General features: G+C 46.3%; 1 protein-coding gene across 1 annotated transcript in view; it reads right to left on the reverse strand.

The window, feature by feature from the left end:
- Positions 1-19,556: 19,556 nt before the first annotated feature.
- Positions 19,557-26,102, reverse strand: part of SAMD12 (sterile alpha motif domain containing 12) — a 2,183,709-nt gene continuing 2,177,163 nt past the window's right edge. The window contains exon 6 of the mRNA XM_069621541.1: positions 19,557-22,366. Coding sequence (XP_069477642.1) covers positions 22,344-22,366 — 23 coding nt within the window. The 3' untranslated portion in view covers positions 19,557-22,343. The remainder of the gene's footprint in view (positions 22,367-26,102) is intronic.

The following is a 26,102-nucleotide window of genomic DNA, read 5'->3' on the forward strand; positions in this document are numbered from 1 at the left end:
AATACTAACCCAAATCTGACCAAATGTATTTTCTTCTATAAATCTTTCAACATCACCGTATGTCTGTTACATCTTTGCCCACTTGAGAACATGGGAAGCCTTCCTCGGCTCGGAATGCATTTCCACAGTTCATCATGAATTATTCACTCATGGATAATACTAGGCATTTCGTCTGTCGAAGGATTTGCAATTCCATATTGCATAGGGCAAACTGCAGAGCTCATCACACACAGAGCATGGTTCAGAAAACCTGTCTGCTCCTGTGTTACATCTTGAAATCTACAGTTCCCAGCAGTTCAATTGACCTGCTTTCCTTTCACTTTGCAAGGTTCAGAGTGGGTGGAGGAAGATTACTCTCATGTGTTGAGGTGAAGAGACTATTTCAACTCAGGGTGTTTCCTCTGGCCAATAGTATTGAACCTGCTGGCTACAGATGCTTTTTGCATTTTCATAGAGCACGTGTCCAGTTTCTCTTGCTTTGAACCAGGATGTATCGCTTAGCCCTGTGGCTTCTATTTACTGCTGCCAGGTCCGTTTTTGGCCCAGTGCAAATATTGCGTTACATTGCCTTGCACTTGTTCAAATTATCTTTAATATGGGCCTAGATGGTATTCTGGTGTCAAATTAATGGGAGCCCCCTTTGCAATGCCCAGTTTTGGTGACCTCCCCTGTGACATCGATTATGGTTTAACTCATACCAGGGTTCATATGCAGAAGGACCCTGAATAATCTTCTAGCAATTATGGATCTGGGGGCATGTACCAGTCTCCCTTGACTGCTCAGTGACCTGTAGCTTGTGAGTATTCAACGTGCCAGGGCAGGCTGAGATGGTATTTAGGAATCAGGTTATTTAGAGGAATGGTACTCAAGAATGACCAAAAACACTTTATACCCTTCTAAGGCAAAGTAATTGACTTAAAGAGTAGATCAGTATGTGTTCCTACCCCCCATAGCCCGTCACTGTTATCTTCTCTGTTCCCTTTTCATTCTTAATTCAATATGTGAATGATACCCAAAAGTGCCTGTGACTCTCATGATATTACATTAGATGTGTGTGAGGGGCAGCTTGACCATAATGGTGGTGGGGGCCATGACCTCAGTAACATCTCCTCGTGTATGGGAAGAAGCTGGATTGTGGTAACGGCGCCTATGCCAACGTTAGGAGTAGGTCTTCCTCTTTCAGTTAATCCTTTAGCATTTGACATTACTGTGCCAAAGGATAAGTAAAGAGGATTAGAGAAGCTTAACTGCAGATTGCCAAGGCGAAGGGTGTACCACACAAGTAGAGTACACCAACCTGGATACCTCCCACAGTGCAGACCTGCAACTTACAAGAGAGCGTGAAGATGTGGGGAGAGACAGACAGACAGCTTGGGAGAAGGGGAAGAACAGACAACAGGAAACAGTCATGAAATGAGCCGGTGAGACAGGCAGGTGACACAGACAAGAAACAGAGAGAATGAAAGGGAAGAATCTAAAGAGAGACCAGGGAGCAACCAGTGACACAGTTAGAAGACATCGAGCAGTAACCCTAAGGACAGTCATGAATTAAACCAGGAAGATGACGTGACAAATTTACATCTGCCCTATAGGTGTACAAGGGCAAGTAGTGGCTAAAGCGCCTACTCACCCCTCAAACTGTTACAAAACAAGAGTAATCCCAATCATAAAAGTAAAACTGGCACAGTAAGGAGATATACCTCCTTTGCCTTTTGTGGTAATGTGGGCCGAGGGAAGGCTATACTCTCAGGATGGGGTGAGTATGTGATTCACTAGCAAAAAAAACAACAACGTTCAATGGTCCAAAATAAAGAGAATGTCCAATAAAGGTTCTATAAAAATATATATACATTCATTAAACACATTATCTGCAAAATTAACTAAATAGAAAAACGCAAAATCCACCCCTGAGCAACGAACACAGAAGATGCAAAGGATAGGAAGATGCCTCACTCTGGTTAATGAATCGGGGTGAAAGCCATAATAACCACAAAGTTCGTAAGAGAAAATGTGTTCAGGTGCAAAAAGTGATTCAAGTTGACCTAACCAGCTTCTAGGGTCCAACGGTGGAGCCAGGGGGCAGTTATCAGTTAATAATACCTTTCCATGATTCTTGACAGTTCAACGTTGTTGAACCAGGTTTCTCAGTACTGTTCGTAAGGTTCAAATCAGGCACAATTACGTCAGTCAGATTGCTCCAAATGGGCAGCAAGTGTCGAGTCAGGGTGGAGGTAAAGTTACTTATAGTACAAAGAAGTGTGGATCGTGGAGGCCACCGGGGTCGGTTCAACAGTCAGTTTGATAGTGATGATGCTTGTGACTGGATGCACAGTTCAAGTCCAATGCACCATTGCAAGTCACAATTCGATCAGGCTACTGGGGCAGTTCAGTTGGTGATGAAGATCAGCAAGGAAGATGCTGGTAGTTTGAGGAGAGGATCATGGTGATGTTCACTAAAGTATGGATCATGAGGGCAACCAGGGTCGGTTTGAGAATCAGTTCAATGACGAAGATGCTGGAGACTGGAAGCACAGTTCAGGTGTGTCTGGTGTGGTGTCCGGAAGTTGCAGTTCGAATGATCCCCCATAGTCTGCTCGACTGTCGAAGATTGGCAATGAAGATGGTGGGGGTTCAAAAGGCAGTTTGAAGGTGGCGGGTACAACAATGAGCTTCAAATTTGGGCAGGAAACAACAAGCTCAGCTGGCAGAGGGCAACAGTGAACTGGTTCAAGAGTGCAGAACAGTAGCTTGAAGATTGGTCAAGTGCCAAAGGCAGCTCCGGATGGTCCTGTTGGTTCGAACAGGGTCAAATGGCTGGAATCATGGCTAACAGTGGTTCAACAGTGAAAAGACAGGAATCCTGACTCTCTTAACTCTCAAGTTGCTCTGTGTCCCAAATCAGAGGCTCGAGAACAAGATTACTCCTTGTTCTTGGGCTCTCACCATGAGGGAGACTGGCACACACTTCCAGGGGTCCTTCAACACAATGGGGTCCTGGGCATAAGTGTGTCAGGCCTTGCAGATCTTACTCCCACGAGCAGCAAGTCACCCCCAATGTTCCTTCAGGATGGTTTGGGAGAAGAGCTTGCCTTTGCCTTGGACACTCAGACTTCACCACTGGTGGAGGGCTTTTGGGAGTCAACTCTCCCTACAGAGGTCCATATAATTCTTCCTTAGGTGTTTGTTCCAAAGTGAATCTCAGAAGAAGTGCGAGAGCCCTTCTTTTGAAGGTAAAAGTCTACAGGTGATTGTAAAAATGAAAGCCCGCTTGAAGGGTCCAATCCCTGTTCTTCGAACAAGTAGACTTTGCCTTCTGACATCACACTCAAAGTGCTATGTGTTAGTTCAAGTGGAGGGCACAGGAGGAAAGAGCTATAAAGAGAGAAAATAAGATGGCGGAACCTTCCTCCAGCTGGTCTGAGCGTCATCTGTCTACTTGGAACTCACACCTTCCCTTGCCAATAGCATCAAAGGCCTTTTTGGCATGAAGCAGCCTAGTGTGGGCCCAGTAGTTTTGTGAAGTGTGTACCCTTTGACTCCTGTTTCCAGCAGTTTCCCGTAGAGTGGCAGTGCGACTGGGAAGGGTGTTTCCTGCCCTCTCAGAGCATCAAAGAGAGGCAACCCACAGTGGTACAGTCTTGCTGGGAGCAGCAAAGACATCAAAGCTTGTGGGTATACTCATATGCCTTCCAGAGATGAGCTGGGCTCACAGGGCTGATGCATGTCTGATATCAAATTGCTGTGGCTTGGATAATTATGAGAAAGGCGAGCCACCATAGCTCAAACTCATGTATGGCGTATATTTACAGTTTAACATGTCACCAGGATAACAACTCTCATAGTTATATTTTGGGAAACAGGATGCATATCTTAAAACAGCCCCCCTGTGCTGAAATTACTTGGCTGTCGCTGCTGTCAGAAGACCACATGTGTCCCTGAACCTGCTCTGTGCCACTGGATAGAAGGTGCTCAACATCTGAATACAGATTCAGCAGGACACAGGTGTACACTATGCGTTTGGCATGGAGCTTGTGAAAGGGAGATCTGATTAGCAGATTTCCCTTCCTGGCTTGCAATTACTCCTATCATTTTATTAATTTAATACAAATAAAAAAGGCAGGGCTTCTACACCCTCACCAGATGGCAATTTGTCGCAATGGGTAAAGAGCGAAACTATGAAAACAGTTAGAATGACAAACAGATGGAGATGAAGAACCAGGAAGGCATTTAGAAAGGCAGAGAGACGAGCAGGTTACTAGGAGAGAAGCAGACAGCCGAAGAAAGAGGGGGGATCACCAGCAAAGAGAGAGAAAGCAAGACGCTGAGCTACAGAGGAAAAGAGACTGAGGAAAATGGGTAACAGAGAGAGAGATGGAAGATTCATAGAGTGAGGAGACAGAGCAAATGCAAGTATTCCTTGGAATGAGAGAAGATGGAGGGCAGAGAGAACGAGTCGTATATAAGAAGGGGTAAAGGCAAAAAGGAGACAATACAGGAAAAGAGAGAGGACACAATGGGAGGCATGTGGGACACCAGACGGAAAGGATTTGGAGCGATTCTGCAAAGACAGAGTTGCGATCCACAGATTCTATCTATGCCCCATAAAAATTTCAGAATGTTAGCTTAAGGTTACTTAAAGTATTCCTTCTCTAGAATATTGGGGTAAATGTGATAGTTGGAAGTCGCATTTTAGAACCATGAAGTAAGATGATCAACTCACAATATAATTTGAGTATAGTGACCTACATTGACACACCGTGTAAACTGAAAGGCAAGGGGGGGCAGTATGAAATATCACCCAAAGAACTTGACTGAAGACTGCAGATAGGTTAGAATGTGTCAGTTGACCCAGTGAGTAGGAAGTCAACATGCCACACCTACCATGATGAATGAATTTCATTGGCTTACTTTGGTATATATTTCAATGGAGGAGATCATCTGGAGTCTGAGAACTATCATCCTCGACTGCACCCCGCAAGCTTTACTTCCCAGGGTTCCTTGGAACAACACTGTGCACCGTTTCTCAGTGTTCCTCTTGTCAGGGTAGTGTTACACGTCTTCCTCAGTGGATAGGGAGGAAAGCTCCTGATGCCCGGGTAACATCATTCCATGGATGCAAGTCTTTTCTCACTGTTCACTGAGGAAAACGCCAATGCAATTATCCATTCGGTTTCATCCCTTCCCTTCCTTAATCAGCAGTAAAGAAAAACACAGCTACATAGTTTAAACAGTAATAGAGTGTTTCCTCATTGCCCAAGTGGTGATTTTATTAAAACTTGTTTGTTTTAAATCAATCATTTTTTTGCATGGTCCGATGAGATTTATATGCTTTTCATAAGGGATGCAGAATTTGGAATTTTGTAAAATCATACATCTTGTCTGCATGGAACTTGTATCCCTGTCAATTCCTGCTGGTTCAGGTGGGAGAATTAGAACCATTCAAGAGATTTAAAACACATTGTTGACCGCTTCTGCTACTGCTAGGAGTATGATTGGCTGAGCCTGTGAAAGGATGGCCATAAACAGTGTGGCCAAAGGGTGATGGATGCGCTAGAGGTCCAAAGTTGTTACTCACCGGAAAGGAGGGTGATTGATTTTCACGCATAACGATGTCCGCCATCCTCCCGGCACATGCGAAGCATATCATTGGCCAACATCTAACTCATCTATATATATAAAAGTGAAAATGTGTTTGTGGGGGGATTTGTGGCAAAGTGTTTTTCCTTAAACGATTCCACACTGTTTCACCAATCTGAAGCAAATTATGCATAGTTGCCTGTTAGGACCCTCTGGATATTACTAGCTACATGGAATTTAGACACCCCAACCCTTTCCCCGAATTTCGGCACAAGACAGAATTTGTTTGTGGGTTTGTGGCTTGGCGAATGATGGTTCCTTATACAATTCCACACTGTTTCACCAATCTGCACCAGATTCTGCACAGTTACCTGTTAGGACCCCCTGGGTATTACTAGCTACATGGTATTTAGACACCCCACCCCTTTCCCTGCATTTCAGTACCTTTACACATGAGACGGTTGCCTGAAATAAGCGAAACATCAATGTGATCAAAGAAGGACAAAACTCGAGGTGCATGTCCTAGGATCGGATTCAGGATATGCTTCGGGGCACAGTTACTGAGCACAACGATACAGTGGTGGATTCCGACAAAGCCATAAACTATCCAACAAACTTCCTCAACTCACTTGACCCCCAGGGAATGCCAAAACATCACCTTCGAATGACAGTTGGGTCACCCATCATGCTGCTTCGCAATCTCAAACCACCTAGGCTGTGTAATGGCACAAGGCTATGCGTAAAAAAATTGTTGTCCAACATAATTGAAGAGACCGTGTTCCCCAGGAAGGGAAACAAAAAATGATGTTTATAAACAAGCCTTACAATGAACAGGTACTTTAGTAATATTGAACTTTAGATCCATAGCTGTTGGCACCGTCAGCATCATGTCACCCATCTTGCTGCTCAGGAATCTCAATGTTGTTCGCACATACAGTTATACGTTTCAGAATGACTTTTTAAGAAGAACAATAAATTGTGTTGAGAAATAATCGAAAAATTTCACCTTTCTTATGGAGCCTTTCCGAAAAGCCTAAAGCTACCTTAAGGTATTTTTAACCTATACTACCCGTAAGAAATTAAAATCCTGTGCAATGCCGGGTATATCAGCTTGTCTACAATATAATCCATTGGGAGCAGAAAGGCTGCTGTCAAAGAAATCGATAGGGGGAATCTTTAGCCGGGGGAGGAGGAGGACAAAAGCAATAGAAAATATAGCAGTCCACTCAATAGACTTCGGTTTCAGGTAAGGGAGTTGTAAAAAAACAGAGTTAAAATTCTGCAATGCATACAGCTGCTTTTTGCTGTCCAATCAACTTAGGAGGGTTGCCACATCTTACAAACACATTTTATCTTTCCTTCTGTACATGCAGTTTGAGCTTTTTAATAAAACATGTTTTACAAGATAAGGTATGGACGCCCGAATTGCTAAGGGTGTAGATTTCATCTTGAATTACTTAGGCAACCAATGCAAGCCCCACCCACTCCCACACACAAACAGATCCACAGCCACTAGGGTGGTTAGCAGCAGAGGCAAGAGTGGATAGCTAGCTCTGCATGAGTAACACGTTGGTCTGTGACTTGAGGGCAGTTGTTCGAATCCTGCATTCCTGGCTGAATAATGTAAGTACTGTTCAAAATGTGATAATAATAACACACGTTATTACACCACTTAGAAGCTGAAGGAGTATGGAGTGAAGTGGTTTATAAAAACGCAATAATGACAAACATAATAATAGGGGCAAGGACCATGATTCCGCTCCGCAGTGCTGCAATTGCCTAGAAATCAGAGCCTGGACAATGTTCTGCAGAACTCCATTCAACAAAATTCCTGGCCTTGACGAAAAGATGAACACTTATTTGTAACGATGCCAGAATAACAAACATGGGAACAGGTTAAAGCCATGTGGTTTTCACTATTTTGTATAACAATCCTTTCATTTCAAAACGTTGTACCACTGGCCTTGGTCACCGATACTTTGCAATTTCTTCATAAGTGATATTACAGAGAGGCTGAAGTGGATCGGTACTGCTGCTTATGTGCAAGAGGGCGCGGGAATCTTAAGCTTATGGTAAGTAAGTATAAAGAGTGGCCAGGAGTGTAGCAGCGTATGGGGAGGGATGTCAGGACATAGAGATGTAGAGTCTGAAGGACAGGACAGAGGCGGGGTATAATATCAAAGACGTTCCTACATGGTGTGGCCTTCTCCACCTCTGGTCTTTACAAGTAGAAGTGGCCCTCTCCAGAAGAACCGTGGTCTGACACCATTTGGACATGTGGTAAGAAGAGTAGAATGGGGCTAAGGAGGACCACATGACAGACAGCTGACGAAGGGTGAATACATTCAATGCACCAGGTGTGGCTCAGTAAAAGAAATGGAAACATGCCTTCAATCAGTCATGTGGAAGCAACAAGTTGCTGAAGTCGAAGTAGTGCTATGTAGTGCTTGACGGATGTTAAACAGATGACCATGCTTCTTATAAATGGTAACAAATGGGTGCTTTAACTGAGGGCCGCTACCTGCAAGGAGTGCTGAGAATGACATATGCCTTGAATAAACCACATCGCCAGAGCAGGTTCTGTGGATACCCCTTCTACTCCCAGGGCTTTAAGTGGACCAGGGCTAGCCGGACAGGGCACCGGCAGTCTCCAAACCCTGTCCTTGAGCTGGGGCTCCACTCCCCCAACAGCAACACCCAGCCGTGGTAGGGACAACACTGTCCCATGGAAGCCATCTGCTTGCTGAAGTAGGATAGCCAGTACCCGATTCCCAAAGCTTAGCTCACTCCAAATTCATACATACTCTATATACATATATATAGTAGTTTATTGTCACTTTACTGGTAGGGTGTTATGACAAATGAAATAAGCAGAAATGCCAGCGTGCATTATGTGCTCAGAAGGGTTCCTGGCTTGAATCACTATCACAGATATGTCATATATATAATGTTTGTTCGTTTTTGTGCTATTTGATTTCACCCAAAGAGCTTAGCAGTTTACATATGTGCTATTTGTCCTCCTGCGCTTTCACATAGGTGCTCTCCGCGGTGATTTAAGGACCGGCTGAAGATGTCAGATAAGCCAACACCTTGACGCCTGTCTTTGGCCAAGGCACATTTAAAGTGACACGCCTGTTTGAAAAGCCTGTGTGAGGCAGGAAGGTGCCGTTTTGGAGAGGCATTGATGGCTAATAACCTGGGTCTTGAATTTAAAACTGTCTCAAATTGGAAGCCATTGGACATTTTTACTGTGGGCAGTGATGTGATCGTATTTTGAGAGGTTGGCGGCATCCCTGAGGGCATTGTTCTGTATAACTTGCAATATGTTCAGGTTTCATTCCGTGGTGCCAGCAAAAAGAACGCTGCAATAATCCAGGTTAGCAAGGCTTTTGTCAAAAGTGAGGAAGGGTTTGCAGGCGTTCAAGAGTTTTGAGGTGCGGGCAGCAAAAGAGGCTATAGCATTTACGTGTTGTGTCATGCTGAGGGTAGCGTCGAGGTAGACACCTAATAATAATAATAATAATTTAGCATTTATATAGCGCTACGAACCCTCGGGTATCTGAGCGCTGCTTATTATTACCCATGGTGTGTGGTGCTCATTTTATCAACCTCGGAAGGATGAAAGGCTGAGTTTGGCCCTGCCAGGATTCGAACCTGCATTTGCAGGCTCTGCATGCATGTCAAAGCGAGCGCTCTACTCGCTGCACCACTTGACCGGCTTAATTTGTTGACTGGGGATACAGGATTCTGTCAATCAAGAATGAGTGGTAGGCTGAGTCGAGTTTGTAGAGGTTGGTGTGACTGCCCACAACTAGGATTGCTGTTTTATTGTCATTCAAGCAGAGACTGTGGGATGCCATCCAAGCCTGGATCTCGTAAATGGAACTGAGATTGGTGGTGTCTTCTATGTAGTAACTAGAGATGGGTATAAAGATCTGGGTGTCATCAGTGTAGTTAATGTAGCAGATACCCATGGAGTCAAGGTGGTCAAAGAGGGGTTTGGTATAAATGTTGTAAAAAGTAGGGGAGACACAAGATCCTTGAGGGACACCGCAGAAAACAGGAGTTGGGTGGGTGGGTGGGTGGGGGGGCAGAATTGCTGTTGTAGACCTGAGAGGATCTGTTGACTAGAAAGGAGATAACCCATTTGGTGGTTTCGGGAGGGGGGGAGAAATTAGCTGCTATGCTGAGGTGATGGCAGATTGTGTTGTGGTCAACCAGGTCGACTAGTTATGTTCCGAGACAGAAATGAATGTATCTACAGACAGCAGTGTATTTGGAAATGGCACCAGAGTAAGTGTTATTTACAGTATGCAGGCTGGATGCAAACAAGACCATTTGTGACTATGCTGGGTGACAAAAGTGCATGTTTGCAGGATTTCATGATGTATTATTTGTTTGTGGCAGGTGGCTCTTGCCTAAGTCACCTACCCCTACTTTAGGCCATGGTCATTACAATTTGGTAAAATCCCCTTTCCAGAGTCCTATCTTGATTTTGTATCCCACTTTGATCTAACTATACCTATATTGACAATTATCAATTTTGATCAGACTAGATAACTGGTTACCGAAATTTCATCGCAACAATTTTTGCCACGGCTGTTTTCACTGTGGGGTTTTCACCCCGGCCGTTTTGGCGATTCGTTTTTTTAAAACAAATATATGTGTAGTGTGTTTGTGTAGGAGTTTTGGGGTGGTGGGTGAGGTGGCGGGGGTGGGATATAGTGGGGCGTTGGGTGGGAACCCACCATAAACAAATAAAAGACAAATAAATCGGCTACAGTGGACAGGATAACACCCTGGTGAAAACAGCTGCAATGAAAATTGCCGCAATGGAAACACGTGAATCCTAGATAGCAACTAATACTCCACATCCCTGTCCTTTTCCTTATGCATCGAACTACTTTACTACTTGATGAAACCAAGCCGGGCCAAACTAACAGTGTATAAAGCAGAAAACAAAAATCCGAAAGCACATTAGTACACGAGAGTGGCGGAGAAACCAATGAGGTTGCTCTGATCGTAGGCAAAAGCCTGCATAACAAGCAAGCTGATGCACCTGCTGCTTCACAGCTTGCCCTCCCTGTCTCCACCTCACACCCCTTCATTATTCACCCCCGAACCCCGCCTCTGTCCCTGGAGCCAACTTCCTAAAATCCCACATGCCTGTCTGGAACTGCTGCTGGGTACCTTGCCACACTGAGCAGATTATGGGAAAAGAAAAAGGACGCTGTGAGCTCCATTTACGGTTTCCATGGAAGCTTTTTCATTAGCGAAATCTCACGCTCTCCATGCAAGCAGTTTCTTCTGCCAAAATAAAAATTCCCTTAGCATCTCACTCTTAATGCGGCAGGCTAATGGCAAAATATCCCTCTGCCGCAGACTGTAACATGTTAACCGCTGCAGCTCCCATTAAAGGACCCAGTATGTGCAAGCCTTGAAAATTATGCTGCAGACTGGTGCCACCCAGTGCAGACCACTTCAGAAGGGATTATCACCAAAGTAAGCTCCACTTTCTAGGCTCACACCCGACCTCTGGTGCTGGATCAACCTCTACCTCCTCCAGCATGTAGGTCCACATCCGACCTCTGGTGCTGGATCGTCCTCTGCCTCTTCTGGTGCTATATCGTCCTCTGCCTCCACCAACATCTAGGCCCACATCCCACCTCTGGTGCTGGATTATCCTCTGCCTCCTTCAGCATCTAGGCTCACATCCCACCTCTGGTGCTGGATCGTCCTCTGCCTCTTCTGGTGCTATATCGTCCTCTGCCTCCACCAACATCTAGGCCCACATCCCACCTGTGGTGCTGGATCAATCTCTACCTCCACCACCATCTAGGCCCACATTCCACCTCTGGTGCCAAACTATTCTCTGCCTCCTCCACCATCTGGGCTCACACCCCTCATTTGTTGCTGGATCATCCTCTACATCCTCCACCATCTAGGCCCACATCCCACCTCTGGTGCTGCATCAACCTCGACCTCCACCACCATCTAGGCCCACATCCCACCTCTGGTGCTGCATCAACCTCTACCTCCACCACCATCTAGGCCCACATCCCACCTGTGGTGCTGGATCAATCTCTACCTCCACCACCATCTATGCCCACATTCCACCTCTGGTGCTAAACTATTCTCTGCCTCCTCCACCATCTGGGCTCACACCCCTCATTTGTTGCTGGATCATCCTCTACATCCTCCACCATCTAGGCCCATATCCCAACTCTGGTGCTGGATCATCCTCTATTGAGACCACAAACTCGGCTTCTACCTAGGATGGCAAGCGCCCAGGTCAACCAATTATCACTTATTTTTTAAGCCTGGGTGAATAAAAGGAAAATCTTGCCCTCCTTGATCTTTACCAAGGCCTTGACATTATAAAGGTCTTAAAAATCAAAATGTTTCTACTTAGGCCTTCCTCTGATTCTCACCTACAGACACCAGAGAATCCAAAATGCTTTGCCCATCTTTCAATGACTTTGCACATTTAATTACTGCATTTTAAAATGTAACGGTAGGCAAATGGTTTAGCCCATGTGCATTCTCAGGATCATGCCCACGGCACACAGCATGTCATTGGTTTGTGTCTTTCGTTTCTTGCACGCTAAGAATCAGAAGTTCACAGTTCTTTTTAAAGTCTTCTTAACTTTGATCATGGACAGAATATTTGAAGTACAGTATATTCTCAATGTTTTTTTCTTAAACAGCTACAAGGAGGAGAAGCTACCGCAGAAGTTTGACTGTCCAATCCATGTGTTCCTTCAGTCTGCTTAAAACACATCCCAGTAGAAGAAACTCCCACCATATGCAACATGGCAATTGTGTTTACAACCCTACTTCATCATCTTTCCTTTGACTCCCTTGTTACTAAACAGGACAACTGTTACTATGAATATTTGCTCATCGCTGGTTACATTACTTCACTTTACTGAAGCGTTAGAGCCGGCACCAGAGGCCATTATTGTGTAGTAGGTGACCTGCACCCAAGTTAGTGGTTCTAAACCAAACATATTTAAAGTCCACTCGAAGCATGTGATTGGCTGAAGAGCTGGAAGCTATGAGAAAAACAAAGCAATTCAGACTTGTTTTGTGGTTAGAGCCTGGATTCTATACTTTCTGATGGTATAAAGAGAAGAAAACATGTTCCTATTGTCCTTTTATCGCATCTACACATCTATTCCTTGTTAAAGAGCAAATCGTGACTTGCTAATAAATCCCAAATGATACACACTAACCAATACATCTCTCTTAATGTGCTCTGCATATTTTCCATTTCTGTACAGAGAACTAATAGATTTACTTTTTTTTACAATTTCAAACTTTCCTCATAAGGCACGGCCATCTCTGTTTCCAAATTCAGGAGGCAGTTTATGAACTTCAATAGTAGGGAAGCATGCCAGGTCCTGCCTTCATAGGTTACTCTCTACAAGGAAGCATACCAGGTCCTAACTCCATAGTTTACTCTCTACCAGGGGAGCATACCAGGTCCTACCTGCATAGGTTACTTTCTACCAGTGAAGCACACCAGGTCCTACCTCCATAGGTTACTCTCTAGTAGTGAAGCATACCATGTCCTCCTCCATAGGTTACTCTCTACAAGGGAAGCACACCAGGTCCTACCTCCAAAGGTTTCTGTCTACTAGTGAAGCATACCAGATCCTGCCTCCATAGGTTACTCTCTATTAGGGAAGCATAGCAGGTCCTACCTCCATAGGTTACTCTCTACTAGGGAAGCATACCAGGTCCTTCCTCCATGGGTTACTCTCTACGAGGAAGCATACCAGGTCCTACCTCCATGGTTTAGTCTCTACGAGGGAAGCATACCAGGTCCTGCCTTCATTGGTTACTCTCTACCAGGGAAGCATATCAGGTCATGCCTCGATAGGCTACTCTCTACTAGGAAAGCATGCCAGGCTCTACCTTCATAGGTTACTCTCTACTAGGGAATGATACCAGGTCCTGCCTTCAGAGGTTACTCTCTACAAGGAAGCATAACAGGTCCTAACTCCACAGGTTACTCTCTACCAGGGGAGCATACCAGATTCTATCTCCACAGGTTACTCTCTAACACTGAAGCATAACAGGTCCTACAACCATAGAATGTACTCATTACAATTGAAGTATACCAGGTCCTACCTCCATAGGTTACTCTCTACTAGGGCAGCATACCAGATCTAACCCCCATAGCTTCCTCTCTACTAGGGAAGCATACTAGGTCCTGCCTTCATAGGTTACTCTCTACAAGGAAGCATACCAGGTCCTAACTCCATAGTTTACTCTCTACCAGGGGAGCATACCAGGTCCTACCTGCATAGGTTACTCTCTACCAGTGAAGCACACCAGGTCCTACCTCCATAGGTTACTCTCTACTAGTGAAGCATACCATGTCCTCATCCATGGGTTACTCTCTACTAGGGAAGCACACCAGGTCCTACCTCCAAAGGTTTCTGTCTACTAGTGAAGCATACCAGATCCTGCATCCATAGGTTACTCTCTATTAGGGAAGCATAGCAGGTCCTACCTCCATAGGTTACTCTCTACTAGGGATGCATACCAGGTCCTTCCTCCACGGGTTACTCTCTACAAGGAAGCATACCAGGTCCTACCTCCCTGGGTTAGTCTCTACTAGGGAAGCATACCAGGTCCTGCCTTCATTGGTTACTCTCTACCAGGGAGGCATATCAGGTCATACCTCGATAGGCTACTCTCTACTAGGGAAGCATGCTAGGCTCTACCTCCATAGGTTACTCTCTACTAGGGAATGATACCAGGTCCTGACTTCAGAGGTTACTCTCTACAAGGAAGCATAACAGGTCCTAACTCCACAGGTTACTCTCTACCAGGGGAGTATACCAGATCCTATCTCCACAGGTTACTCTCTAACACTGAAGCATAACAGGTCCTACAACCATAGAATGTACTCATTACAATTGAATTATACCAGGTCCTACCTCCATAGGTTACTCTCTACTAGGGCAGCATACCAGATCTAACCCCCATAGCTTCCTCTCTGTTAGGGAAGCATACTAGGTCCTGCCTCCATAGGTCACTCTCTATTAGGGAAGCATACCAGGTCCTTCCTCCATCGGTTACTCTCTACAAGGACGCATACCAGGTCCTACCTCCATAGGTAACTCTCTACTATGGCAGCATACCAGATCTAACCTCCATAGGCTCCTCTCTACTAGAGAAGCATACTAGGTCATGCCTCCATAGGTTACTCTCTGTTAGGGAAGCATACCAGGTCCTGCCTTCATAGGTTACTCTCTACCAGGAAAGCATACCAAGTCCTGCCTCGGTAGGCTCCTCTCTACTAGGAAGGCATGCCAGGTTCTACCTACATAGGATACTCTCTCCTAGGGAAACATACAAGGACCTGCCTCGATACATTACTCTCAACCAAGGAAGCATACCAGGTCTTACCTCTATGATTTCCTCTCTACTAGGGAAGCACAGCAGGCCCTACCTCCATAGGTTACTCTCTATTAGGGAAGGATACCAGATCTTGCCTCCATAGGTTTGTCTCTACAAGGGAAGCTGCTTCCATGGGTATCTCTCTACTAGGCAAACATACCAGGTTGTACCTCCATAGGCAACTCTCTATAGGGAAGCATGCCAGGTCCTACCACCAAAGGTTACTCTCTATTAGGGAAGGATGACAGATCTTGCCTCCATAGGTTACTATCTACTAGGAACGCATACCAACCTCTGATTCCATAGGTTACTCTCTACTAGGCAGGCATACCAGGCCCTACCTCCACAGGTTACTCTCTATTAGGGAAGCATACCAGTCTCTGCCTCCATATGTTACTCTCTACTAGACAAGCATACCAGGCCCTGCCTCGATAGGTGACCCTCTGCTAGGGAAGCATATCAGGTCCTGCCGCCATAGGTTACTCTCTACTAGGGAAGCATACCAGGTCCTACCTCCATAGATACTCTAGTAGGGAAGCATATCATGTCCTACCTCCATAGATCACTCTCTACTACAGATGAATACCAGGTCCTATCCCCATAAGTTACTGTCTAGGAAGCATATCAGGCCCCACCTCCACAGGTTACTCACTACTTGAGAAGCATACTGGCTCCATCCTCCACAGGTTACTCTCTACAAGGAAAAATACCAGGTCCTGCCTCCATAGGTTACTCCCTACTAGGGAAGCATACCATGCCCTACCTTAATAGGTTACTCTTTTCTAGTGATGCATACCAGGTCCTAACTCCACAGGTTACTCTCTACTAGGAAGGCATGCCAGGTCCTTCCTCCCCAGGTTACTCTCTACAAAGAAGCATACAAGGTCCTCCATAGGTTACTCTCTACTAAGGAAGCATACTAGGGCCTGCCTCCATAGGATACTCTCTACTAGCAAAGCATACTAGGTCCTGCCTCCATAGGATACTCTTTACTAGAGAAGCATGCAGGTCCTTCCTCCACAGGTTACTCTCTACAAGGAAGGATACCAGGTACTGCATCCATAGGTTACTCTCTAGCAAGCATATCAGTCCCTGCCTCCATAGGTCACTCTCTACTAGGGAAGCATACCAGGCCCTACCTTCATAGGTCACTTTCTTCTAGGGATGCAGACCGGGTCCTAACTGCATAGGTCACTTTCTACTGGTAGGCATACCATGTCCTAACTCCAAGGTTACTCTCTACTAGGAAGGCATGCCAGGTTCTTCCTCCACAGGTTACTCTCTACAAGGAAGCATACCAGGTCCTGCCTTCATAGGTAACTCTCTACTAGGGAAGCATACCAGGCCCTACTTGCATAGGTTACTCTCTTCTAGTGATGCATACCAGGTCCTAACTGCACAGGTCACTCTCTACTAGGGAAACATACCATGTCATAACTCCACAGGTTACTCTCTACTAGGAAGGCATGCCAGGGCCTTCCTCCCCAGGTTACTCTCTACAAAAAAGCATACAAGGTCCTGCCTCCATAGGTTACACTCTAGGAAGGATACCAGATCCTAACTCCATAGGTAACTGTCTATTAGGAAAACATACCAGGTCCTGCCTCCATACTTTACTCTTTACATGGGTAGCATAGTAGGTCCTTCATCCATAGGTTACTCTCTGCAACGAAGTATACCAGGTCCTACCTCCATAGATTACTCTCTACTAGGGAAGCATACGAGAACCTACCTCCATAGATTACTCTCTACTACAGATAAATACCAGGCCTAACCTCCATAGGTTACTCTCTAATAAGGAAGCATAGTAGGGCCTGCCTCCATAGGTTACTCTCTACTAGCAAAGCATACTCGGTCCTTCCTCCACAGGTTATTCTCCACAAGGAAGCATGTCAGACCCTGCCTCCATAGGGTACTCTATGGTTGGGAAGCATAACAGGTCCTGCCACCATGGGTTACTCTCTACTATGGAAGCATACCAGGTCCTACCTCCATAGATTAATCCCTACTAGGGAAGCATACCAGGTCCTGTCTCCATAGGTTACTCTATACAAGAGAAGCATACCAGGTCCTACCTCCATAGGTTACCCTCTACTAGAGAAGCATACCATGTCCTACCTCCATAGGTTACTGTCTAGGAAGCATACCAGGGCCTGTCTCCACAGGTTATTCGCTACTGGAGAAGCATGCCAGGCCCTTCCTCCGCTGGTTACTCTCTACAAGGAAGGATACCAGGTACTGCATCCACAGGTTACTCTCTAGCAAGAATACCAGTCCCTGCCTCCATAGGTCACTCTCTACTAGTTAAGCATACCAGGCCCTACCTTCATAGGTTACTCTCTTCTAGGGATGCATACCAGGTCCTAACTGCATAGGTCACTTTCTACTATGTAGGGATACCATGTCCTAACTCCACAGGTTACTCTCTACTAGGAAGGCATGCCAGGTTCTTCCTCCACAGGTTACTCTCTACAAGGAAGCATACCAGGTCCTGCCTTCATAGGTAACTCTCTAGGAATCATACCAGATCCTAACTCCACACGTTACTCTCTACTAGGAAGGCCTGCCAGGTTCTTCCTCCACAGGTTACTCTCTACAAGGAAGCATACCAGGTCCTGCCTTCATAGGTAACTCTCTAGGAATCATACCAGATCCTAACTCCATAGGTTACTGTCTACTAGGAAAACATACCAGGTCCAGCCTCAATAGGTTACTATGTACTAGGGAAGCATACCAGGTCCTTCACCCATAGGTTACTCTCTACAAGGAAGGATACCAGGTACTGCATCCATAGGTTACTCTCTAGCAAGCATATCAGTCCCTGCCTCCATAGGTCACTCTTCTAGGGATGCAGACCAGGTCCTAACTGCATAGGTCACTTTCTACTAGGTAGGCATACCATGTCCTAACTCCACAGGTTACTCTCTACTAGGAAGGCATGCCAGGTTCTTCCTCCGCAGGTTACTCTATACAAAGAAGCATACCAGGTCCTGCCTTCATAGTTAACTCTCTACTAGGGAAGCATACCAGGCCCTACCTTCATAGGTTACTCTCTTCTAGTGATGCATGCCAGGTCCTAACTGCACAGGTCACTCTCTACTAGGGAAACATACCATGTCCTAACTCCACAGGTTACTCTTTACCTGGGTAGCATAGTAGGTCCTTCACCCATAGGTTATTCTCTGCAACGAAGTATACCAGGTCCTACCTCCCTAGATTACTTTCGACTAGGGAAGCATACGAGAACCTACCTCCATAGATTACTCTCTACTACAGATGAATACCAGGCCCTACCTCCATAGGTTACTCTCTAATAAGGAAGCATACTAGGGCCTGCCTCCATAGGCTATGCTCTATTAGCAAAGCATACTAGGTCCTTACTCCAAAGGTTATTCTCCACAAGGAAGCATGTCAGACCCTGCCTCCATAGGGTGCTCTATACTAGGGAAGCATAACAGGTCCTACACTCATAGGTTACTCGCTACCAGGGATACCAAGCCCTACCTCCATAGGTTACTCTCTACTAGGCAAGCATACCAGTCCCTGCCACCATGGGTTACTCTCTACTATGGAAGCATACCAGGTCCTACCTCCATCGATTACTCCCTACTAGGGAAGCATACCAGGTCCTGTCTCCATAGGTTACTCTCTACTAGAGAAGCATACCAGTCCCTGCCACCATAGGTTACTCTCTACTATGGAAGCATATCAGGTCATACCTCCATACATTACTCCCTACTAGGGAAACATACCAGGTCCTATCTCAATAGATTACTCCCTACTTGGGAAGCATACTAGGTCCTGTCTCCATAGGTTACTCTCTACTAGAGAAGCATACCAGGTCCTACCCCCATAGGTTACTCTCTACTAGAGAAGCATACCATGTCCTACCTCCATAGGTTACTGTCTAGGAAGCTTATCAGGTCCTGTCTCCATAGCTTACTCGCTACTGGAGAAGCATGCCAGGTCCTTCCTCCACTGGTTACTCTCTACAAGGAAGGATACCAGGTACTGCATCCACAGTTTACTCTCTAGCAAGAATACCAGTCCCTGCCTCCATAGGTCACTCTCTACTAGGGAAGCATACCAGGCCCTACCTTCATAGGTTACTCTCTTCTAGGTCTTCTAGGAATGCATACCAGGTCCTAACCGCATAGGTCACTTTATACTACGTAGGGATACCATGTCCTAACTCCACAGGTTACTCTCTACTAGGAAGGCATGCCAGGTTCTTCCTCCACAGGTTACTCTCTACAAGGAAGCATACCAGGTCCTGCCTTCATAGGTAACTCTCTAGGAATCATACCAGATCCTAACTCCATAGGTTACTCTCTACTAGGGAAGCATACCAGGTCCTGTCTCCATAGGTTACTCTCTACTAGAGAAGCATACCAGGTCCTACCTCTATAGGTTACTCTCTACAAGGAAGGATACCAGGTCCTACCTCTATAGGTTACTCTCTACTAGGGAAACATACCAGGTTCTTCATCCATAGGTTACTCTCTACTAGAGAAGCATACCAGGTCCTACCTCTATAGGTTACTCTCTACTAGGGAAACATACCAGGTTCTGCCTCAATAGGTTACTCTCTACCAGGGAAGCATACCAGGTCCTTCACCCATAGGTTACTCTCTACTAGAGAAGCATACCAGGTCCTACCTCTATAGGTTACTCTCTACTAGGGAAACATACCAGGTTCTTCACCCATAGGTTACTCTCTACAGGGAAGCATACCAGGTCCTTCACCCATAGGTTACTCTCTACAACGAAGTATACCAGGTCCTACCTCTATAGGTTACTCTCTACTAGGGAAACATACCAGGTTCTTCACCCATAGGTTACTCTCTACCAGGGAAGCATACCAGGTCCTTCACCCATAGGTTACTCTCTACTAGAGAAGCATACCAGGTCCTACCTCTATAGGTTACTCTCTACTAGGGAAACATACCAGGTTCTTCACCCATAGGTTACTCTCTACAGGGAAGCATACCAGGTCCTTCACCCATAGGTTACTCTCTACAACGAAGTATACCAGGTCCTACCTCTATAGGTTACTCTCTACTAGGGAAACATACCAGGTTCTTCACCCATAGGTTACTCTCTACAGGGAAGCATACCAGGTTCTACCTCCACAGGTTACTCTCTAGTTTAAAGGAGCCCCATTTGGTGGTATTGTTGCTGCACTGTTGTGTCACCTTTGTTCTCTGCTGTCCTTTTAAGTGAAGTTTTTCAAATGTTACGTGCCTTGACAAAGCTATTCATGGGCTAAAATCATTGGCAACGTTCATATGTTGCACCTTTTACCAGATGCCAGGATGTTTATTTACTGTCACTGCCACCATGTCTTGTGGAATACTCATGTGTGATCACAAAAAAGCAACGTGTTGCACAAGTGTTTGCATGCTTGTGTTTATTGTCTCTGTGGTAGATTCAGCATTTGGGGCAAGGATTGTATACATGTTATTACAGTCATGAACATCTTTCCTTTCCTGAGTGAAAGTGTGCTAGTGATCCGCAGGGCATGCACGGCACAAAACAACACCTTGGGCCTCATTACGACCCAGGCGGTAAGGGTTTTACGGCAGCGTAAACAGCGCCAACCCTTACCGCCTGAGTACGAGGTCCCTTAGCGCCATGGAGCTTTTAACACCTGCTTTTAGCAGGTGTTAAAAGCTCCATGGCGCTAAGGGACCATGGAGTTAATTACGCCACCGTAATTTACGGTGGCGTAATTAACGCCTTCCCCACTCCCATTATGCCCTATGGGGCAAAAATGGGAATGGGGAAGGGTAAATGGGGATTGGGGACTTACCGCCCCGCCGACCTCGGAATGGGGCGGTAAGTCCGCCTACCACCATGGCGTAAACATAGTTTACGCCATGGTGGTAAAGTCACGGCCCAGGCGGTAACTTACCGCCTGGGTCGTAATGAGGCCCCTTGTGTTACCCTTTCTTTGCTGAGTGCACTGCCGAATCTGGGGCGCTTTCGTGACATCCAACTGTGTTCGCTGGTCCTGGTTTATAGATCTTACATTTGGTAAACAGTCCAGAGGATGAGTCGGCATGTGTCTCAGTTGATTAATTCCTTCTAACCTGGCAAATGACGTCGGCATGTGTCTCAGTTGATTAATTCCTTCTAACCTGGCAAATAATACATGTATGGCCTGATTCACAAAATCTGCACTGGAGTAAACGTGGAGATTCCCGTGAGAATCTTGAATTTGCACCTGCTAACTGTACCCCAGATTCCGAAAAACGCACACTGGACCAGTGGTAGAAGTCTAACCAACAAAGGAGTGGAACTGTGGTCTCGGCAGGGGAGTGTGTAGGCGGAAGCATAGTGGAACATGTGACAAGGTCTTGCAGCAGGGCGTTGCAATATTCTAAGTGACTAGTAACTAAGGCTCATATCACAACTTTACAATTGCACAGGGACATGAATGGACACATCCGTTGTATCGGATGGTGAATACGGTCGTAAAATGCAGAAGATGCTAAACAGATCAAAATAAAAGTAGTGGAAAACCGCTCCCGACCGTTCCTGCTCACTTCGATCACTGAACTGGACCATACCTGGAAATGCCTTGAGCAAATCTTTGTGGATCACATGTTCACGCAAGTATCTAAATAGTTCCCCATGCAATATACCAGAAATGACTAGTAATAAGCAAGTGTACTGTCACATCATCATAGTAGCAACTGTGGCAATTAAAAAAGAAGTGAACGCTAAGTGAACAAAATGCCTCTTTCGTCTCATGCGTGGGTAGTTTATAGTTAAAGTGCATAATAGTTGTAGAAGTGACAGGGCACACATACACACATCTGCACGTTCTTACCGTGGACATACTATTGTGATATAGTGAATGTGAAACCAGCGCCTGAAAAGCTACTGGCATGATCTGCCACCTGCAGTCATACAATCCACCACCTTCAGCGCCCAGTCAGTTGTCCATGTTTCACCTGGATAGTCCTGATGTTTGGAGGGCACAACCCCCCCACCCCAGCCCTCCTATCAGGGCCCATGCATGTATCCCAAGTTCACTGAATGGGTAACACATTGCTGCAGTTATTATTGTGAGGATTCCATGGATGGGCAAGGAGGGAGGCATGACAACACCCACTGCCTCGCAGGCCCCCCCCCCTAAGGCAAACTGCATAGCGATGCAGATGCACGGGGACCTTTCCCATCATCACTTCCACTCAAGTGTTCTCATGGCTCAGCTTCTTGGTTCCACTGGTGCAGCATCTCCAGAAAGATGTTCCTCAGGTGGGTGGCAGTCGGGCTTCATAGAGGCGGTGGCACTGTCACACTCCGCGCAGAACCCAGGCGCGCGTCGCGAAGTTGACTCTTGCCTATGTAGAGCTCTCCACAGAGGCTGGAAGAAAGTAAAAAGAAGCAGACGCATTTATTGGGTAGCGTGTCCTCATTTGGCGAGACAAAATCGAGGCATTGCAGTGACATGGAGAGTGAAATTGAGTAACACAAATTGCAATGGGCCATAGAGAACATGAGTGAATGTTTGCACAGCTCACATTACACACGACAGACTGATGAGCATCAAACCAGGAAAACAGGTCAGTAAATGTTGAACATCTTTTGAGTAAAACTGATTTTTGACGAACAAGGTTATATTAAAAGTTGGGGATCAGTGTGGAGCCAACAGGCCCATGCATCTGTTACTCATCACTTAAGGGGCTGTGCCGATGGGAGCAGAAGACTGGAAACTGCCAGTGGAACCCCGCTATGTAAGCAAGGTCTTTGGGGGCAACATTTCATAGTCATGTTCTCTCCTGGACTGGACGTAAGCGTGGAATAGGGCAGCAGCGCTGCTCTTCCTAGCGTTTGCTGGAACTGACCACGCATGAGGTGGTCACAGCTACTCAAAAAGGATTTGAAAATTCTAGAACACTGCAAAGTCACGTGCTCAATATCCCGAGGGATGGGAGGAGCTGGGCAATGACGGCCCCACGGGTTGAAAGGATACCAATAGCAGCGATAAGGGACTAACGACAGGGTCCGCATTAAAGAAGGTTTCAGATCAAAGCCAAAAGGAGGGACTCAGTCACGGGAAGCCCAGTGCTTTTACTGCATGGCTTCTAATATCTGGACAAAGTCATAACTGGAAAATGGGAGAGAAAGGCCGCCCTCTTTGAGTTGGCCTTAACACCCACAGGTCATTAGATAATCCTGGCAGTATGCCAGTGTAATTCATAAAATCCTGGGCCCATGTGAGACCCTCTCTCAGTTGGGGCCAGAGACTCATGGAAGAGTCTATCTATCTCACCTTGTCATTCACAGCAAACAATTCTCAGAGGCAGGCGGCATTACCTGATCGTGCATGTATTACTAACATAACATCCTCCCACCAGGCCATTCTCATCATCATCGAATCAGAATCAGGCCACACATTTACAGCCACTTTCAGACCCACTATCTATCGCTTAGGGGTCTGCAACCTTTGGCTCCCAGATGTGTTTGGACTACCATTCCCATCCGGCCTGTACAGCATAGTCAATGTCAGGAGATCATGGGAATGGTAGTCCAAACACATCTGGGAGCCAAAGGTTGATCTCCCGCTGCGGGAAACATTAGAGCAAGACCTGGCTAAGGAGGAGGCTGCTGCGCTTCTAAATGGCAACAGATGAAAAGCCGGTGTCAGCCTGCACAATGCATCCTCCTTGCAAGAACGCATTTCGATGTGTAGCATTTTTTTAAACAGCAAACTGTATTTAATAGTTCACATTATTTTACACCATGGTGGCCTCACGTGTAACTGGATTCATCATTCACGTTACTTTAGATACCAGTTGCTTTCCAACACTCACAGCTCTGCGTACGCTCAATGGCGAGGAGGTTTTCTGCCAAGTTTCCCCAAAACATCTCTTCGCAGCCTTGTATAGTGCTTGCGGTTCAAGTTCAACAGCCTTAAAGTCCCTATCTTCATCAATTGTACCACCTCTTCCACCTTTACATGTGAACAGGACACACATGCATGCACACACACACACCCCCAAAGGTTGCCTCCTATCTCCCATGCCTCTACTCATTGGTTTGGAGCTCCTGTGCGATTCAATTCAACACTCATGAAGGGATTGAAGGGAACACTTTGAAATTGAAGGTATCAAAAAAGACCTCTGAGACTCCAGGCTGCCATCTTATGCAAATATTATCACAATATATTGTGATATTGATAAGGCCCTGAAACGCAAACCAACGTCTTGCAAGCCTCAGGAAATTCATCAAGGTCCACCATCCCGCAAGATTCCAAAGACCATTGAAGCCATCCTATCTAAATATCGATTAGCCAAGAAACACCTGATAGCCTGACGGTTGGCTGTCTATGCCCCTAGCCCAGTGGTATTCAAACTGTGGGTCGCGACCCCCTAGGGGTCCGCGGGTGCATCCCAGGGGGGCCCTGAGAGCTCAGCATGAAAAAAGATGTTTTTTTTTTTTTTTAGATTGGAAGAAATGGGCAGGGGTGGCCCACATGGGCGGGCTGAAGCATGAAACTGTCTCAGGCAACAATGAAAAAGTGGCCCACAGTTGTAAATGGATATTCATTCCTTTAGTCACAGACTGGGCCTCATTACTACTATGGCGGACCAGTAACAACGGTGCTGGTAAGCTACCGGCACCGTTGCTACCGTTCCGCCATAGTAAGAGTTGTGCTCGTGGGTGCTTGACAGCCCCCGCCAGGTCTGACCTCAGCTCGTCGGATGCACCGGCACCGTTATTAACGGTGCCGGTGCATCCGAGCTCCCCCTTCCCATTTGAGCCATATGGGGCTCAAATGGGAATGGGGATCTACCGGCACCTTCGAAAGGGCAATTATCATGTCTGCCTAACTCGGCATGACCTAGTAATTGCCCATTCGCGGGTGCCAGACCGGATGCAACTCCAGTGGCAGCCGTGCCGGTTTTACCGGCACAGCTACCGCCAGAGTAGTTATGAAGCCCACTGTTTCAATAGTACCCAAAGGGGTGCTTTGTGTTAAAATGTAAGTAAATTGTGATATATTCAGCAACAATGGTCAACATTACTAACTGCATAGTGGCCCCTCACCCATTATGGAGGAGCTAAGGAGCCAGCCCAGTGAATCAGTGAGCACTCCCTCAGCTGCTTTATCCAGCTAATGGAGTGCTCCTGGGCTGGCTGAACTGTCAAAGGGAAACACTGTTTCCCTTTGACAGTTCAGTTTAGTTCCCCAGCCGCACATGCTCACTGAGCCATGCAAGTGCTGGGGCGTTTTGCTTCGCCAGCATTGCATAGCTCATTGGAAATGCTGGCTGGGGCACTGCATGTCTGTATGTCCGAGGGGGAGCTCCTGCGCCTCCTCGCACATACGGACAGAGCAGCTGGAGCAGCACCCACACACAGGCCAATGCAGAAGGTACGTTTATGTTCATTGTTTTTATTTAAACATGTGTATGGATGCGTTATGAGTGAGTGTATGGTGATGGATGCTCATGTGAATGATAGAGTGATTGCTGTATGAATGTGCAGCGCCTTGCATATACACATAATCATGTTCATTGTGTTAGGACCAGTGGGGCCCAGGGGACAGGGATGGTATCTTTTTACCGGACATCTATCATTCAAAACCCTCTGCCTTGTCCACAAGGCTTTCTGGGGCCTCGGTCCAAAATACCTTCAGCTATTCCTCCGCAAATACCTCCCCTCTCGAGCTCTTCACTCCTCTACCTCCAACTCCCTCAGGGTCAGTCGTTTATCAAAGAAACGAGCTGGGGGTAGATCTCCGTCTTCGGCTGGGGCCTCCCTCTGGAACAGCGCCCTGCCACTCTAAAACTTGAGGAGAACCATCTTTCTTCCTGCACTTATCAGACCTACCCTGTCTGCTGCCTTAAACGTAGCACTTGCAAATTGCTGGCTGCACTACCACTGTTTGTTGCCTTTATTATTTATTTATTGTTATTTATCTGTTTCTCCTCTGCTTCGCACTTTCCACTTCTCCCCCCTTCCATGCACTTTTCCCCTCACACTTGCGCGTTCTCAATGTCACTGGGCCTAGTAAGATCGCTGTTTTATTCTCCTCTGTTCCCCTCCCTTGCCTTGTCACGCTCTGAAACACTTGTGTACGAGCGCGATAGAAA

The sequence above is a fragment of the Ambystoma mexicanum genome, chromosome 5q, assembly GCF_040938575.1.
Source record: "Ambystoma mexicanum isolate Mex_15411 chromosome 5q, UKY_AmexF1_1, whole genome shotgun sequence".
Classification (NCBI taxonomy): domain Eukaryota; kingdom Metazoa; phylum Chordata; class Amphibia; order Caudata; family Ambystomatidae; genus Ambystoma; species Ambystoma mexicanum.